We start from the raw sequence: 19,421 nt of genomic DNA, 5'->3' as shown, positions 1-19,421 counted from the left end.
ACCTCTCCTAGTTTGAGAAGGGAGAACTACTACCATTGTCAGTGTTTTATCTGAGATCTCTGAAAATCGCAGTGGCTGAATATTTGTCATCAAGTCAGTGATTTTTCTTCACTCACGGTTTATTCAAAATCTGCTCTGTGCCAGGTCCCATTCTGGGTGCTGGAGGCGCACCAGAGAGCAGACGAACATCCACACCTGCGTGGCCTGTTCCTTCTAGTTGACTACTGCTGGAGACAGTCCATCCATGGTCTTTACCTCTTTGATATCTTGGGGGTGTTTTTTAAAGCGTTTTTAAAAGCTGTGAACCTTTCACCTTCTCACTCTCAATATTCCTGGTCACCAAATGTGTAGTTTCAACACCAGCTCAGTGTCCTACATTGTAACCCGATCTAACACCATGGACCCAGAGACAGCACCACATGCCACAGGTCCCACTGACTGCCGCACCTTCCTCAGACTTCAAGTTTGGGTTGTCACCTGTGCTCTTAGATGAGTGGCTATAAATCACATTCTCATAATCCCCTTCTTAGGTTTGGTAATTGCTAGAGTGGCTCACAGAATTCAGAGAAATAGTTAACTTACTAGACTGTGATTTAGTAGAACAGGCAAATGGAAGAGATGCATAGGGCAAGGGAAGGGGGAACAGGGCCATGTCCTCTCCCTGCACCTTCACGGGTTCACCTACCCAAGCTCTCTGAACCCCACATTCCAGGGATTTTATGGAGTCTTCAGTGTGTAGGCACAACTGATTACAAACTGGCTGTTGGCTTAAGTGATTCGACCTCTAACCTCTCTTGCCTCCTAGGTCAAGGGGCAGGGCTTTGTGTTCTAACTCTCTAAACACAGGGTTGGTTCCTCCCAGTTATCTAGATTTCTAAAAATCATGTCATTAACATAAACTGACGGCTGAAAGGGGCTTGTTATGAATAACAAAAGATAACAATAACAAAAGGTAACTTGCTTTTACCTTTATTATATATCTGGAGCTATTTCAGGAACTGGGAGCAAAACCAAAGTCTTATAACAAAAGATGACCCTATAGCTCTGAACACCTAGGATTACATGGGTTTTAGGAGCTGGAAACCCTGGACAAGACCAAAATATATACCACAAATCTATTATATCTGATGCTAACCCTGCCCCTCCCTCATTGGCAGCCTTTAAGCAGCAACTGGCTATCTAACTTCTAATTTGGGTAATGGAATTTTTAAAACGCACAGATTTAAATGCTTAAATGTGCTTTAAAGGTGTCAAACTGATCACCTTTTCCTCTTACGATATTATCACTGTTAAATCTAAAAAGACCACACTCCTTCCTGAGGTTTCATGAATACTTAGAAATTTCTAAGTTTTTACATCTTTAAAAATTTTTTTATTACATATTATGTATCATTTTTTTTAAAAGGAGGGGGCAGAGGGATAGAGAGAGAACGCCAGGCCCCATGCCCAGTGTAGAGCCCAACTCCGGACTCCATTCCAGGACCCTGAGATCATGACCTGAGCTGAAACCCAAGTCAACTCAACCAACTGAGCCACCCAGGCGCCCCTACTTTTTGTTTTTAAATTATTCCCCCTCAAATTGTAAAAACTGTTAAATGCCCCAAATCACTGACTAAACCTACTTTTGCTTCTGATTTGTGATACTTATTTCTGGTATTTCACGTTAGAATTTCATTAAAGTGTAGTCTATTTTGGAACTTTTAAACATTCTAATGATCTGTCTATTCTTGTCCTGGCATATTTTATTTATTTTATTTTATTTTTTTTAATTAAAAAAAAATTTTTTTTTTTTAATTTTTTATTTATTTATGATAGTCACAGAGAGAGAGAGAGAGGCAGAGACACAGGCGGAGGGAGAAGCAGGCTCCATGCACCGGGAGCCTGATGTGGGATTCGATCCCGGGTCTCCAGGATCGCGCCCTGGGCCAAAGGCAGGCGCCAAACCGCTGCGCCACCCAGGGATCCCTGTCCTGGCATATTTTAAATGACAACAATCTTCTTTGTTAATCAAAGGACTGTCACTGCCTACCGTTTTCCTATGGAAGGACAGTTGGTGCTTAAATTCTCTATTACACACAAGGCTGCAAATGTTTTCTGTACACAGAAATCAAGTTGTTTTGGCTGTGTCCCTTGCATTATTGTCATATGAATTTTAGGATCTGCTTGTCAATTTCTACAAAAATGACTGCTGGGCTTTTGACAGTGATTGTGTTGAATTTGTAAGTCAGTTTGGGGGCATATTGCCACCTTAACAATATTGCCTTCCAGGGGTGCCTGACTGGCTCAGTCAGTAGACTTAGTCTCAGGGTTGTGAGCTGGAACCCCACAGTGAGTGTAGAGATTACTCAAAAAAAAAAAAAAAAAAAAAAAAAAAAAAAAAAAAGTCAACCCACAAATATGGGATGTCTTTCCATTTATTTAGGTCTTTAATTTCATTTCAACAAAGTTTTATAGTTCTCAGTGTACAAACCTTGCATTTTTTTGTTAATGGCTCCTAAGTATTTTATTCTTTTTGATGTTGTTATAAGTGGAAACAGTTTCTTACTGGGTTGTTCACTGTTAGTACACAGAAATACAGCTGAGTTTTCTATACTGGTCTTGTATCCTATGTCCTCACTAAACTAATTTTAGTTCTAGTTTTCTGGTGTGGGTTTGTTAAGATTTTCTATATATAGTGCCATATAGATCCTCTTCATAGAGGATCTTTAGTTTCCTAATTTTCCTGTTGCTTAATGTCTTTGGTTAGAGCCTGCAGTAAAATTCTGGTTAATGCTAGTTTAAAAAAAAAAAAAAAAGCCTTTTTGCATATTGACCTTCTACTGTGCAACCTTGCTAAATTTACTTATGTTCTTGTAGTTCTGTAGATGCTTGGGAATTTTCTAAGTAAGTGATATTATTATTCGTGACTAGGTACAGTTTTATTTCCTCCTTTCCAAACTTCATGCTTTCTTTTATACTTGCCTTTAGAATACTTGTTAGAATGTCTAGCAGCATCATCCAGAACAAAAGCCAGGAGTGGACGTCCTTGCTTTGTTCCTTACGGGCAAAGCACCAACTATTTCACGATTAAGTGTGCTGTGAACTCATAGGTTTTTCCAGAGATTCTCTTTATCTGGTTGAGGAAGTTCCCCTCTTTTTCTTTTTTTGCAAGTTACAGTTTTTCTCCTTTATCCTGTTATGGTGAATTACACTGATTCACCAATGTTAAACCAACTTTACATCTCTGGGACAAACTCAAACTTGGTTAGGAAGGCATCATCCTTTTTACAGTTATATTTGATCTGCTGAAATTTTCTTGAGAATTTTTGTGTCTGTGTTCAAAAAGATACCAATCTGTAACTTTCCTTTTTGTAATGCGTTTGTTAGATTTTGGAATCAGGTTTTGATGGCCTCCTAAAATGAACTGGGAAGTGATTATTCCTTGTTTATTTTCTGAAAGGATCTTATACTGGTGTTCCATTTTTCTTAATTGTTTGATATGATTCATCAGTGAAGCCACCTGGGCCTGGAGCTTTCTTTGTGAAAAGGTTTCTGATAACACATCTACCTATAGCCAACATAGCACTATTCATCTTTTCTATTTCATCTTTATGTCAGTCTGGTAGTTATATTTCTCAAGGAATTTGTCCACTTCATCAAAATTATTGAATTCACTCCCATAAAGTCATTTATAATACACTTTTAGTATCATTTTTAAAAAAGTTTTCTTTATTTAAGTAAACTCTATGCCCAATGCGGGGCTTGAACTCATGATTCTGAGAACAAGAGAGTTGCATGCCCTTCCTACTGAGCCAGCCAGATGCCCCACTTTTAGTATCATTTTAATATTTACAGGATCCATACTGATATCCATTCTTTCTGTTTTGCTACTAGGATTTTGTTTTTCTTCTAATTTTTGACCAGTCTGGCTAGAAGATGATCAAATTTTTAAAAAAATATTTTCAGGGGATCCCTGGGTGGCTCAGCGGTTTAGCACGGGCATTTGGCCCAGGGCGCGATCCTGGAGTCCCAGGATCGAGTCCCACGTTGGGCTCCAGGCATGGAGCCTGCTTCTCCCTCCTCCTGTGTCTCTGCCTCTCTCTCTATGTCTATCATAAATAAATAAATAAATAAATAAATAAATAAATAAATAAATCTTTAAAATTAAAATAAATAAATAAATAGAAAATATATTCAGAGAAACAACTGGTTTTGTTTTCTCTATCTCTTCCTCATGACCCACTGTTGCGCTTATTATTTTTCCTTCTACTTAGAGTTTATTTTGCTCTTTTCTACATTTTTTTTTTTTTTTTCAGATTCTAAGAAGCGATTACGCCTGTGATGTCCAGCTATTTCCGATAATGTTGCTGTGTAGTTCACATACAAGTTTTGGGGTGAATATAAGTTTGCATTTCTCTGAGATAAATCCCCAGGAGTGCAACTGCTGAGTCATACGATAGGTTAGTTTTATAAGAGATTGATAAACCTGATTTCAAGGATGCCCATTTTTTGAATGGAATCATACAATGCACTTCAATCCATAACCTGTTTTTTTTTTTTTTTAATTTTTATTTATTTATGATAGTCACAGAGAGATAGAGAGAGGCAGAGACACAGGCAGAGGGAGAAGCAGGCTCCATGCACCGGGAGCCTGACGTGGGATTCGATCCCGGGTCTCCAGGATCGCGCCCTGGGCCAAAGGCAGGCGCCAAACTGCTGCGCCACCCAGGGATCCCTGTCCTGGCATATTTTAAATGACAACAATCTTCTTTGTTAATCAAAGGACTGTCACTGCCTACCGTTTTCCTATGGAAGGACAGTTGGTGCTTAAATTCTCTATTACACACAAGGCTGCAAATGTTTTCTGTACACAGAAGGTGGCTTAGATTTTAAGGTGGCTTAGATCGCTGATTTAAAACCTTTCTTTTTTTTTAAAGTACAAGCCTCTGAACCTACAAATTTTCCTCTAAGCACTGCTTTAGATGCATCTTGTATATTTTAAATGCTCTATTTTCATTATCATTTTAGTTCAATATACATCTTCGTTTCCCTCATGGTTTCTGCTTTGATGCATGGGTTATCTGTTACTGCTTTCTAGTTGAATCCCATTGTGGTCAGAGAATACACTCTAGAAGATTCCAAATTTTTGGAATTCATTGAGATACATGTGTTTTGCAACCATTTGGTGTGTTATTTCAAAAATATTAATTAGATCAAGATGGTTGATAATGTTCAGATTATGTCTTTACTTTTTAGTTATTCTATCCACTGCTGAAAGAGCTACAGATGTTTATGTGTTCCTTAACTCTTGAAATCCTCCAATTCTGCCAACTTTGAAGCTTGGTTATTAAGTGTACACAACTGTGAGACATTCCTGATAAAATGATCCTTTATCATTCTGAAATGTCCTCTTATTTCTGGCATAATCTTTGCCTTTAAGTCATCTGATTTTACCATAGCCACTCTACCTTTTTTGTTTTATAAGATTTATTTATTTATTCATGAGAGACACAGAGGGAGAGGCAGAGACACAGGCAGAGGAAGAAGCAGGCTCCTTGTAGGAAGCCCAACTGGGACTTAATTCTGGGACCCCGGGATCAAGCCCTGAATTGAAGGCAGACGCTCAACCGCTGAGCCACCCAGGCGTCCCACCACTCTACCTTTTTTTTCTTTAAAGATTTTATTTATTCATGAAAGACACACAGAGAGAAGCAAGACATAGGCAGAGGGAGAAGCAGGCTCCCTGTGAGCCTGATGTGGGAATTGATCCCAGGATCCTGCCCTGAGCTGAAGGCAGACGCTCAACTGCGGAGCCAGCCAGGCATCCTGCCACTTTTTTTTTCTTTTAAAGATTTTATTTATTTATTCATGAGAGACACACAGAGAGGCGCAGAGACACAGCAGAGGGAGAAGCAGGCTCCATGCAGGGAGCCCGACGTAGGACTCGATCCCGGGACCCCAGGATCACGCCCTAGGCTGAAGGTGGCACTAAACCGCTGAGCCATCCGGGCTGCCCATCCCGCCACTTTCTTATGCTTAGTGCAGTTTGCATGGATGCTTCTTTCTTTCCTTCCTTCCTCCCTCCCTCCTTCTTAAAAATTTTATTTATTCATGCTCACAGAGAGAGACAGAGACACAGGCAGAGGGAGAAGCAGGCTCCTTGTGGGGAGCCCGATGCGGAACTTGACCCCAGGACCTTGGGATCATGACCTGAGCCAAAGGCAGACACTCAACCACTGAGCCACCCAGGGCCCCAATATCTTTTATTTTCAACCTGTCTTTATATTGTTAAAAACAAAACAACAGGCCCCAAATGGAGTCACTTATGCCAATCTCATGTCATCAAACTGAGACGACTTAACTGCAGTTTTGGTTCTTCCAGAAATGGAATTTAAAACCAGTCAATCAGAAATCATCTAGTTGAATATCTGCCTAATTGACTCTGCCATCCCATAAAGGAAAGTGATCTTGTTGTAACCAATCTGCTTTTTTGTTCTTCCCACTCCTGTCTGCCTGTAAGTCTTTCATTTTGTATAGCTCCTTTTGTTTCTTTTCCTTTTTTTTAGAAGATTTGATTTATTCATGAGAGACACACTGAGACAGGCAGAGGGAGAAGCAGGCTCCCTGCAAGGAACCCAATGTGGAACTCGATCCAGGACCCCTGGGATCACGCCTTGAGCCAAAGGCAGACGCTCAACACTGAGCCACCCACGTGTCCCTCTTTTCTTTTTTTTAAGTAGGCTCCATACCCAGTGTGGAGCCCAACATGGTGCTTGAACTCACAACCCTTAGATTAAGACCTGAGCTGAGATCGAGCTGGATTGTTAACTGAGCTCCTATCTGCTAGGATGGATGTTTCCTGATTTCTGAATGGTTAAATAATACTAATTAGGATCTTCAAAATTTACTTAGTTGAATTTTGTTTTTAATAATAATTAAAGTGCATTTCTTTTAAGTAGGATCAAACTGGGTTTTGCTTTTTATCTATTCTGACAATCTTTGCTGTTTAATTGGAGTGTTCAATGCCTTTACATGGTATAATTATTGATGTGATTGGATTTGGGTCTCCCATTTTACTATTTGTCCCAAAATTTTATTTTCTGTTCTTTTCTGCTTTAAGTAATATTTTTATTTTTTAAAAAAAGATTTATTTTATCAAGAGAAAGTGAGTGTGTGAGGGGAGGGGCAGAGCGAGAGAAATCCTCAAGCAGACCCCACACCCCTCCCCATATGGAGCCCAACATGAGGCTCGATCTCAGGACCCTGAGATCACGACCTGAGCCAAAACCAAGAGTCAGAAGCTCAAACTATTGAGCCACCCTGGTTCTCCTAAGAAATATTTTTAGGTTGAATAAATATTTTTGGAATTCCATATAATCTATGTTGGCTTTTTAGCTCTCTCTGGTTACTTTAGAATTATAAGGTACATCCTTAACTTTATGATCTATTTAGAGCTCATATTGTACCATTTCATGTAAGACCTTCCAACCTTACAGGTCAACCTATTCCCAGCCCTTATGCTAGTTCTCATAGGCATTACATCTGTATAAATTGTGTGTTACACAATACAGTATTATAATTTTGGTTTCAACAGTCATATATATACTTTAATGAAATTAAGAAGAAAAATGTTTAAATTTACCATAATTAGTGCTTTTCACTCCTTTTGCAAGAGCCAAGTTTCTTTAGCCTAAATAACTTCTTGTATTTCATGTAGCACAGGTCTTCTGGCTATGAATTATTTTTTGTTATCTGAAAATGTCTTCATGTCATCTTCATTATTTTGCTGAATGCAGAATTCTGGTTGATAGTGTTTTCTTTTAGTAAGTTAGAGATGTCGTTTCATTGTCTTTTGGCATCTATAATTTCTGAGGAGTAGTAAACAATCATTTGTATTGTTTCCCGGGATGTTACATGTTTTCCCCTTTCAGGATTTTCTCTTTGCTTTTGATTTTCAGCAAATTTGACTATGATGTTCCAGGGTGTAGTTTTCCTTGTATTTTAACCTGTGTGGGATTCACCAAACTTTTTGGATATGTCAATTAGGTCTTTCAACAGCTTGCGGTGAATTCTCGGCCATTAGTTCTTCAAAATATTTTTGCCTGTTTTCTTTCTTCACTCTTTCTAGGACTCCAATTACGTATATTAGACCTTTTGATATTGTTCTATAGATCAATGAGGTTCTTTTTAAAAAACCTTTTTCTTAAGAACAGATAATTTCTATTAATGTATTTTCAGGATCATAGGGTCTTCATACTGTCATTCTCAACCTGCTGTTAGCCTATTCAGTGAATTTTCTATTTCAGATATTGCTGTTTTTCACTTCCAGATTTTCCATGTGGTTATTTTAAGTTTCTATTTCCCTGCTGAGATCTCCTATCTCAGGAGCATCTTTTCCTTTATCTGTGAATACAGGTGTAACTACTTAAAATCCACATATGCTAATTCCAACAACTGGAATGGAGGCTGGGTGGCCTCCACTGATTACCTTTCCACTTGAGTTTGGGTCGTATCTCGGAGTTCTTTGTATGATTAGTGATTCTGGACTGTACACTGGACCTCATGAATAACATAATATAGAAACTCTGGATTTTATTCTCTGGAAAGCACGGTTCTCTAAAATACTTTTAAAATTTAAGTAGGCTCCATGCCCAACATGGGGCGTGAACTCACAACCCTGAGATCAAGAGTTGCATGCTCTACTGACTGAGCCAGCCAGATGCCCCTGATTTTTTTTTTAAAGACTTTATTTATTTATAGTGAACCACCCACAAGCAAGGAGACAGACAGAGGGAGAGAGACTCTCAAGCACTCTGTGCAGACTGTGGAGCCTGATGCAGGGCTCAAACCCACAACCCTGAGATCATGACCTGAACCGAAATCAAGACTTGGCTGCTAACCAAGAGAGCCACCCAGGCACCTCTGATTTTTTTTTTTTTAAAGCAACAACAACAACAACAACAAAAGCAACAATTAACATGAGCTGAACTCTCACCTTGGGCAGTTTAAAATAGAATTTGGCCCCCTCCCCCCTTTGTGTTTATTTTTTAGGAGCCTCCTCCATTTTCTGGTTGTTGTGGTGGCCATACAATGTATCTTCTAGCTGTTCACACTAGTAAGTCTGGTTTTATCGAGTTTTTGTCCTTGTACCACCCCATCGACTGGGGTTTGCCCTCAAGTAAAAGCATGCAAAACCCAATTCATTCACCCGGTAACATTCTGTTCTTCCGAGTGCCTCCTGTGATGGCTATTCTCCTATGCTCGCAGGTCATTACTTCTGTTTTTTTCAAAGTTTATAGCTGCTATTTGTGGGAGGGACAGTCTGATGAAAGCTATACTATGACTGGAAGTACATGTAATTCCTCTTCAAATCTTTTATCATTAAAAACTACTTATGAATTTAACTCTTCCAGTTTTAGTATCATTCTGTAAGTTCCGATTTGCAGTGCTTTTATTTTCTAAGTAGTTAATGATACTCTATACTACTCCTTAATGAAGTAGTTACTTAAAAGAGTGCTTTTTAATTTCCAAGTAGTTTGTTTTTAATGTGAATATTTATGGTCATAAAATGTGGCTTGTACAATTTCCCTTTCTTTGGGTTTTACTAATGATTTTTGGTTGCAGAGTATTTAGTAATTGTCTGCTTGACAAGAAGGTCACAGACCAACTAACTCCACTGCTTAGAATTTACATGTCGATACAGAGTTAAAGAATACATTGAGAGTAGTAGTTTTTAAACCTCTTTTTGGCACCATGGAAGAAAAAATGTTTGTTTAAAAGAAAAAATACTCATTCACTGACAAATAAAATAGAACAGTACTGGTTATGCTGGAGAGGGGAGGAGTGGGGAGGCAAGAGCCCAGCTCACTAGGTTCTTCTCTCCCTTCGGCTCCTGCAGACATCCTTCAGGGTGGAAACCGGGGAGAGAAGAGTAGCTCAGAGGGAGGTGGGGGACTCAACCTGCTGTTGCTGCCTTTGAAGGTGGGAACTATGAGCTACAGAGCACAGTGGCCTCTAAAAGCTGGGACTAGCTCTCAGCTTATAGCCAACAAGAAAATAGGGATCTTAGTCTTGCAACCGTCAGGAACTGAATCCTGCCAACAGCTTGAAGGAATAGAAAATGGATTTCCCTGTAGTGTCCACAAAGGCACATGGCCTGCTGACACTTCGATTTTAGTCCCATGAAACGTTTACCAGACTTCTAACCTGCAGAACTGGGAGGTAATAAATTGATGTGTTTGTGGTACTTTATTAGGACAGAAATAGCAAAAATAATACAGAAGTCCACATTTTTGTTATTATTTTAACTACATCCCTATCTTGTCCTATCACCATTCTAGCTGAATTTCTGGAGTCTCTCCAGCTTTACCAGTACTCCTAGAAATCTGTTATCCTCTGATTTGGAGAAAGGAAAGGTATTTTACAAAAGTTATTCTTCTTGGTATTAGTTATCTTTTTTTTTTTTTTTTTTAAAGTAGGCTCCATGCTCCGTGTGTAGCTCAACGTGGGGATTAAACTCAAAACCCTGAGATTAAGACCTGAGCTGAAACCAAGAGTTGGATGCTTAACTGACTGAGCCATCCAGACACCCCTGGTTATCTTTTTGAATCAGGTACCTACTTTATTCTCCTTTGAAAAAGAGACGATAAATTGCAGAGCCACTGAGTGGTCTATTTTTAAACCTTCCAAGGATGTAAAAATCATATCCCTGAATCAGATCGAGAGTTCCCTTTTACTTATCAAATACCTAGCTCTCACAGAGATACTCACTTATTCAAATCAATTTCATAAGTCTGCATATGAGGTTTATCTCCAGTCTTGTCTGGGTCCCATCGGTAGATGGCAAATTTCTTGATTCGGGGAGCTGTGGCTGCCGCTGTCTGTGCCCCCCGGCAGGCCTGAAATTGAAAAAGTTCACAAGAAAGGAAAAAAACTACTAAAAATGCAAGATAAATCCTTCTGTTTAGCTGGCACTACACACTACCACATTGGATACAAACCCACACAATACTGACAGTCTTTTTTTTTTTTTAAAGATTCATTTATTTTAGAGTAAGAGTGCGTGCGTGCAGGCAGCAGGGAGGAGCAGAGGGAGAGAGAGAATCCTTAAGCAGACTCCACACTAAATACCTGAGATGGGGTTCCCTGATCACCCAGAGACCACAACCTGAGCTGAAACCAAGAGTCAGATGCCTAACCAACTGAGCCACCAAGGTACCTCTGACACACAGTCTTCCTGAAAAAGCAGCCATTCAATATCCAACAAATACTAAGCACTTAGCACATACTAGACATGGTGCTGGGGGTGAGTGAAACAGCACTTAATGAAATGAACTTTTTGCCCTCACAGAATCTACTTTGTACAAGCAAGAGAGAAATGAAATATTCATAATAAAGTACAAAGAGGGAAGAATACAGCAGAGACTTACACTAGTACAAGAGATCAGGGAAGGACCCATAAATGATACTCAAGCTGTGGCTTGATGAGTAGGGATTAGGGGAAGGAGTAGGGGTGTATAAACTGAGGGAACAGGTACAGAGGCCTGGATGGGGGACAGCAGAGCACACCTGGGAGAACCAAGAGAAGTCCAGTATGAGTGAGGGAGGCTTGATGGAAGTGCCAAATGTGCGGGCAAGATTTTGATTTTATCCTAAGAGCAATTTGATAGCACAAATTATCAGGTGGGTGACATCATCATCCTTATTTATTTTCTTTAAAAGATTTTATTTATTTATTCCTGAGAGAGAGAGAGAGAGAGAGAGAGAGAGAGAGAGGCAGAGACACAGGCAAAGGGAGAAGCAGGCTCCATGCAGGGAACCCGACGTGGGACTCAATCCTGGGTCTCCAGGATCACGCCCTGGGCTGAAGGCAGGTGCTAAACCGCTGAGCCACCCGGGCTGCCCATCATCTTTATTTTTGAGAAGAATATCACTGTTTTGAAGGAGGCACTGTCAGATAACATATGGAAAAAAACAGTAAAGCTCCTGCAGTTGTCAAAATGAGATGCTGGGGCTTTTAGGGGTCTTAGTCAGTCTGGGCTACTGTAATAAGACCAAAGACTGGGTGGCTTATACAACACTTGTTTTTCATAGTTTGGGGTCTGGGAAGTCCAAGATCAAGAGTCAGGCAGACTTGGTGTCTGGTGAGGACCCTCTTCTTGGTTCACAGATGGCTGCTTTCTTGCTGTGTCCTCACGTGGCAGAAAAAGAGAGAGAGAGAGAGAGAGAGAGAGATATCTTGATCCTTTTCCTCTTTTTGTAAGGGTGCCAATCCCATCCTAAGGGCCCCACCCTCATGACCTAATTAAAAAAATATTTTTTATTTATTTGAGAGAGCGAGAGATCGAGCAAGTGCGAGCGTAAGCATGAGTGTGGAGGACGGGCTGAAGGAGAGGAGAAGTAGATTCTGTGATAAATAGGGAGCCCCACGTGGGGCTGGATCCCAGGACCCTGAGATCATAACCTAAAGGGAGATGCTTAACTGACTGAGCCACACAGACACCCCTGAATCTTCATTTTAAAGATGAGAAACAGGAGTCTCAGGTATCAAGTGATGGGCCATGATAACAACTGATGAGAGAAGCCACAATTGGAACCCAAGTCTGCTTGGCTGACTCCTAAACACTGTTTATTTGTGAATATTTGCAGATCTTTTTTTGGTCCTATCTTCTTTTATGTGTTAAAGTCCTCGAGGGCATGTGTATTAGAGTTCTCCAGAGAAACTGAATCAATAGTGTATATGTTCACACATACATATAGTGTATATGTACACATGAAAATATATATACATACGTATTTACAAAAAGATTTTATTATAAGGAATTGGGTCATGATTATGGAGGACAGGAAGTCCCAAGAGCTGCAGCTGGCAAGCTGGAGACCCAGAAGAGTGAATGATGTAAATCCAAGTCCAAGCCCGAAGGCCCATGAACCAGGAGAGCCGAGGATGTGGTTCTAGTCCAAAGGCCAGCAGGCTTAAGACTCAAGAAGAGTTGATGTTTCAGTTCGAAAGCAGGGAGGAGAAATTCCTTCTTATTTGGAGGAAGATGTGTTCTACTTATGCCTTTGATTGGATAAAGCCCACCCCTATTAGGAGATCAATCTGTCTTACTTGGTCTATCGTGTTAAACGTTAAACTCACCCCAAAACACCCTCACACAAACACCCAGAATGTTGGACCAACTATCTGGGAACTCTGTGGGCCAGCTGACACATAAAATTAACCACTCACAGCATGGAACAGGTTACATTTTACACCTCCCAGTGTACCAGTCCAGGCCTTTACATACAGGAGTTCAATTCATGGTTAGGAAAAATTGAAGAAAAGTAAAAAAATTACACTGGAATTTAAAATACAATAAAGTTATATTTAAAAAAGGAAAAAAGAAAAAATAGCCAACCTTGACCATTAGACTAATACACACATGCTGTCCTCATCCCACAGCCCTTGAAGCTCTTTCCATCCAGGTGGACGACACCGGGTGGAGGCCACACCAAGTCCCCTGGACCCCACCCTGAGGGGGAAGAGCAGGAGTCCTGTCAGTCCAAATAGCAACTAGCAGCTGAATCCTCAGTTTGTATGCAGACACATGTAGACTACCTCCCAGCTCAGCTAGTTCTCTTACAAACTGGTAAAAAAAAAAGTGAAACTTAGGTTAACTGTTTAACTAAAAGAAATGTGATGGTCTTATTCGCTGGCAAAAAGTGTCCTGAATTAGGGGCGCCTGGCAGTTAAGTGTGTGCCTTCAGCTCAGGTCATGATCTCAGGGTCTTGGATCGAGCCCCACATCGAGGTACCTGCTCAGTGGGGAGCCTGCTTCTCCTCCTCCTCCCTGCTCATGCTCTTCCTTGCTATCTCTGTCTCTATCAAATAAATAAAATCCAGAAAAAGTCTCCTAAGTGAGGCTGAAAATATAAACACATCAGCTCTCAGTATGAAAAAAGGAAATACAGGGATCCCTGGGTGGCTCAGCGGTTTGGCGCCTGCCCTTGGCCTAGGGCATGATCCTGGAATCCTGGGATCAAGTCCCACATTGGGCTCCTTGCGTGGAGCCTGCTTCTCTCTCTGCCTGTGTCTCTGCCTCTCACTCTGTCTTTCATGAATAAAGTCTAAAAAAAAAAAAAAAAAAAAAAAAGGAAATACAGAGAGAAGATGAGAATGACAGTGAAGATAAAAGTAGTATTTTTCTTTATCACCAAATTGGCTCAGAATAGCCACAAAAAAAGAGTCATTTCTACAAATGAACATCTTCCACTAGGGAATCCAACTTTTTTTTTTCTTTAAAGAATTAAAGGGGGAATCCCTGGGTGGCGCAGTGGTTTAGCGCCTGCTTTTGGCCCAGGGCGTGATCCTGGAGACCCAGGATCGAATCCCACGTCGGGCTCCTGGTGCGTGGAGCCTGCTTCTCCCTCTTCCTGTGTCTCTGCCTCTCTCTCTCTCTGTGACTATCATAAATAAATAAAAATTAAAAAAAAAAGAATTAAAGGCAAGACTCTATTCTATTCCATTCTATTTATTTTTAAGTAAGCTCTATGTGGGGCTTGAACTCACAATCCCTGAGATCAAGAGTCACTCCCTCTACTGACTGAGGAGCCAGGTGCCCCAATAACTCCATTTTGTAAAAAGAAAGGAACATTTGCTTGACGCCACCTTGTGGCATTTAAGACAAAGTGGAGGAAGTTAAAAGATCACTGAAGATACTCCAGCAGCCTTTTGCTAGCTTACTGCTCCAACCTTGTTTTGGTTAGATTTAATGAGATATTATTCATTACAGTAAAATTCACTAATTTATAAACAAGTTTTATAGTTTGATGAGTTTTTAGTTTGATGAGTTTTAATAAAGTGGTATAGCTCTTACCATAATTATGACAGAACATTTCCATCTAGAAAGTTCTCTAAGTGTTTCTTTACAATCAGTGCCCTCTGCCTACGCCTTGCAACTTATGTGCCTTCTATCATTACAGATTTGCCTTTTACAGAATTTCACATAAATGCAATCAGACAGGGAATCTTGGGTCTAGCTTCTTTCCCTCAACATAATGCTTCTGGGATTCACTCATGGTGTTGCATATATCCAGAGTTTGGCGTTTTAAAAAATTAAACTTCTCATTTTGAGATCTAGAATAACATGCATTTATAAGAAATAATGAGACCCCTCATATCCTTTACTGTTTCCTCCTGTGAAAACACTGTCCAAAACTATAGCACAATCTCACAACCAGAACATCAACACTGATACAGTCAAGACACAGAAGATTCCCATCCCCAGAATTGCTCTATCAAAGCCACACCCACATCCCTTAAACCTCTCGCCCTACTCCTTAATCTCTAGCCATCACTAATCTGTCTCCATTCTTGTCATTTCAAGAATGTTACATAAATGAAATCATCTAGTATGCGACCTTTTGGGATTAGCTTTCCTTTATTCAGCATAATTCTCTGGAGATTCATCCGAGTCGTGTGCACCCTGATAGTTGTTTCCTTTTCTTACTGACTAGTGTTTCAAGGGGTGGGGAGATGGACCCCAGTCTGTGTAGCCATTCTTCTGCTGAAGGACATCTGAGTTGTTGCCAATTTTTGGCTATAATGAATGAAGTAACAACATTTGTGAACATATTTCCATTTCTCTGGGTTAAGTGCCCAGGAAGGTAACTGCTGGGTTGTATGACAGTTGCATATTTAGTTTTTTACAAAATTACGGAACTATTTCCCAGAGTGGGTGGCTGCCTTGCCTGTAGTAGGTGGTAGTGAGAGAGGGACAAAATATGTTTAAACCATCTAACTCCTTCAAACTTTCTTCTTGCCAAAACATTAGTGAAGCCTGAACTTTCAAAAGAACGTGGGACTTTGCAGTTGTCACTGTAGTTCCATGGCAGTGAAGCCTGCTTTAATAGTCTGACAGAGGGCAACAGGCATCCAGCCCTATGAAGCTTGGCCTACTCCCACAAAGGCCTATTGAAGGTGAACGTGGTTACCTGCCACAGATAACCTCACCTTAATACCTGTTTTTAAAACTTAACATCTGTTTCATATCCACTCTACAAAAATGAAAAGGTCTAGACTTGATCATGCAGATCTTCCCAAAAGTAATTAGGTTTTTAATGAATCATTTAAATACTTATCATATGAATGATTCGAGACAAAACCAAAGCAAGGGTGCACCACAATAGTAGAGTACTATAGGGCAATAAGCCCTAACATAAGTTTTGGGGTACCCCAAAGTGTCATGAACTTTTTTTTAAACAACTAATTTAAATTCATTATGTATATTTTATATATTTTATACAACACTTGGTGGGATAAAGGGGAAGGGCTTAGCTTACGGGAATGAGGAGAGAAGATATGGAAATCAAAATCATCAGAGGAGGTTATGGTTCTAAAGTGAAGGAGTTGGTTCATCTTGAGGGCTGTACTAAAAGTTAATCCAGAGGAATATGGCAGCTGTGATAAGAACAAATAAATTCATCAGACAGAGAAATCTAAAAATTTGTTATGTAGGTGACCTAGCAGAAGTTAAAAAAGAGAAAAGAAAGAAAGAAAGAAAGAAAGGAAAAGAAAAGAAAAGAAAAGAAAAGAAAGCTTTCATAATCATTCATTGAGTCCTTACCATGTGTGGAATTCTGTACTAATTGTCTCTAATTTTTACATCTTTACAATGGGAAGTTTTACTATTCTCAGTTAAAAAATGAAAGTAAAAACTACACAACAAAGAGCCAGAATTCAAACACAGGTCCAAAGTTTGGCCCTTTACCTGGAGAAAATGCAAATCCAAAATAGAACAGCACAAAAAGATAATTCCTTTTCACAAACAAATCCAAGGAACACTCAACTCATACAATTAGCAAGGTCTTAGGTAGTAGCTGGCCCAGACCCATTCATTTGTTTATTTGTTCAATAAATAATTACAGAGTGGCTTCTATGTTCCAGGGACTGTTCTAGGCCCTGGAGATCAAGGACAAGACACATGTATATTCTGGTCCTCAGGGAGCTTACAGTGGCTGGAGGCACACACAACTAGCATTTACAGTGTGTGAGCTGGTGATAAGTGCAATGGGCAGGGGTAACAATAAAAAGGAGGGGGTGGGGGTCCTGGCTACAACTCAACAATTCTAATTGGGTGGCCAGTGAAGACTTCACTGAAAAGGTGACAGCTGAATGAAAATCTGAAGAAGACAGGTAAGCAAGCCATGCCTGTACCAGGGGAAGAGTGAATCAGGCAGAGGGGACGCTGAGCACAAATCTTGAGGTGGAAACATGTTTAAGGAGCAACAAGATGGTAAGTGTAGTTGAGAATGGAGTGAGAGAGAGGGAATGGGAAAGGAAATTAGGACGTTACCGGGAGAACCAGATCATGTAGGACCTTGTAAGGTTTTTTTTTAAAGTAATTTCTATGCCCAATGTGGGGCTCAAACTTAAGACTCTGAGACTGAGTCACGTGCTTTACTGACTGAGCCAGCCAGGTGCCCCTAGCAAATTTATTTAAATGTACTTGATGGAGATTGCATATTTGAGATTCAAACTCTAGAGAATATGTATATATATTTTTAAGATTTATTTTAGAGAAAGAGAACGTATGGAAGAGGGAGGGGCAAAGAGGGAGGGAAAGGATGAGAACATCAAGTAGTACTCTCATGACCCCAAGAGCACGTCCTGAGCTAAAACCAAGAGTCCAGTGTTCAACCAAATGAATCACCAGACACCCCCACCCCTACTTTTTAAAATCGAGTGCTGAGGCCAAATGTGGGCCTTAAACTCATGACCCTGAGATCAAGAGGTCCATACTCTGCCAACTGAGGCAGCCAGCCGCCCCTGCCTTGTAAGGGTTTTTGCTTTTACCCTGAATAAGATCAGAAACTACTGAAGGTTTTGAGCAGAGGAGTGATAAAGTTAGACTGAAGTTTTGAAAGGATCATTTTGGCTTCTGTTTGAGAATCATTCAAAGATGAAAGCAAGAAAACCAGGTAAGAATTACAGTAATCAGCTAAGAGATGATGATGGCTTGAAACAGACTGGTAGTTGTGGATGGTAGGAAGTGGTAAGTTTTTGAATATATTTTAAGAAAGAATTGAAGATTTCCTTAGACATTGGATGTGCAAGTGGGGTAAAGAACAAAGATGCCTCCAGTTTTTGGCTCAAGCCACAGGGTGTAAGAAGGATAAGTAGGGAAATGGAGTAGTAGCTGAATATGGGTTTTTTTTTGTTGTTGTTATTGTTTTTGTTTTGTTGTTTTTTAAAATGGGAGAGATTACAGCGTGCGTGCATGCTGCTGATCTGATGGGGAAGGAAACACTGCCCATGGAGGGCAGAGCAGACTTACTGGAGAACCACCTTTGAATAAGCGATGGGATACAGCAAGAGTGAAGGGTTAGCCATAGGATTCCTGCTCATTTTTCCCACAGTAACAGGAAGAAAGGGGGAATATCTGGTCAGAAAGAGGGAGGTAGGCAGCAAGATGAGGTTTTTTTTTTTTTCCTGTTATGGCCTCTCCAGCAGTTTAAACTATAAGCTCCAATGGAAGAGGATCCTTCAAAGGCATTTCAAGGCATTTCTTCCCTGATCCATAAAACTAATGAGTACTCAAGGCTGAGTGTACCTTTCTAGAAAATCTTGGATGAGATTATCTTCATAGTTCATAATTAATTTAAGGAAGGAAGCAAGACAATTAACAACTGGACTGAACCAAGTGAGGAGGATGCAAAGGGTGAATTCTGGATCAAGCTGAAGGCTCCCTGTTATTTCTTTAGGAAAGCTTCCTTAAGGAACAGGTTTGGAGCTCCATAGAGCAGACACAGATTTGGAGGTAGGAGTGAAAAGATGTGAAAGTGGAGAGGAGGAAGGCAAAGAAGTCTGTATAAACCTGAGTAAAAGAGAAGGCGCAGGCTTGTTTCTGAAATGTGTGAGTGGCACTGGTTCAAATCCAAGCTCTACCCTCTACCACTTAGTAGCTGTGTGTTCTTTGGCAAATTACTTAACCTCTCTGATTTCTACCTCCTCTTTTGTATGGGAATGGGGAATATTAATGTCTACCGAATAAGATTAAACTCGAGGGTCAAGCTGCTAGCATAGCCCAGAAAATAATTTCTGATTTTCAACACTGGCAATATCATCAGTTTCTATATTATTCTAATTGGCAGATCGGTATCCTAAGACCTGCCAGTGCTAAGAGCTATGTGATCCACAAATGAGAGGGGGCAGTACTTGCCCTAACGTTGTTCAAAGAAATAAGGCAACACAATCACAGTTAATACATTAGAGCCAAACACTTAAAGGCAGAGCTATGGCCCACCGGTGCAGACTAATGCATAAAAGGAATTCAGACGAGAAATCCTACTGTGTTGTAGGAACCTGAGTAACACCAAACTCATTACTGCATTCTTCGGAGGAGGCTTTCCCGGGAACAAACACACGTTCCTAGGAGGTGGAGGGACTCTTCTATTTCTCT

The 19,421-nt window shown here is 40.3% G+C and overlaps 1 protein-coding gene and 1 long non-coding RNA gene across 2 annotated transcripts in view; one reads left to right on the top strand and one right to left on the bottom strand.

The window, feature by feature from the left end:
* SDHB (succinate dehydrogenase complex iron sulfur subunit B) overlaps positions 1-19,421 on the bottom strand; it is a 32,923-nt gene that overhangs the window by 12,314 nt on the left and 1,188 nt on the right. Inside the window, exon 2 of the mRNA XM_041765153.1 lies at positions 10,750-10,877. Within this exon, the coding sequence (XP_041621087.1) occupies positions 10,750-10,877 (128 nt within the window). The remainder of the gene's footprint in view (positions 1-10,749; positions 10,878-19,421) is intronic.
* The window catches only part of LOC121496661, a 31,097-nt gene continuing 26,630 nt past the window's right edge, over positions 14,955-19,421 (top strand). The window contains exon 1 of the long non-coding RNA XR_005989299.1: positions 14,955-17,940. This is a non-coding gene — a long non-coding RNA (uncharacterized LOC121496661). The remainder of the gene's footprint in view (positions 17,941-19,421) is intronic.

The sequence above is a fragment of the Vulpes lagopus genome, chromosome 8 (genome assembly GCF_018345385.1).
Source record: "Vulpes lagopus strain Blue_001 chromosome 8, ASM1834538v1, whole genome shotgun sequence".
Classification (NCBI taxonomy): Eukaryota; Metazoa; Chordata; class Mammalia; order Carnivora; family Canidae; genus Vulpes; species Vulpes lagopus.
Note: the sequence above shows the minus strand (reverse complement) of the source record. Positions and strands in the feature narration are given on the sequence as shown.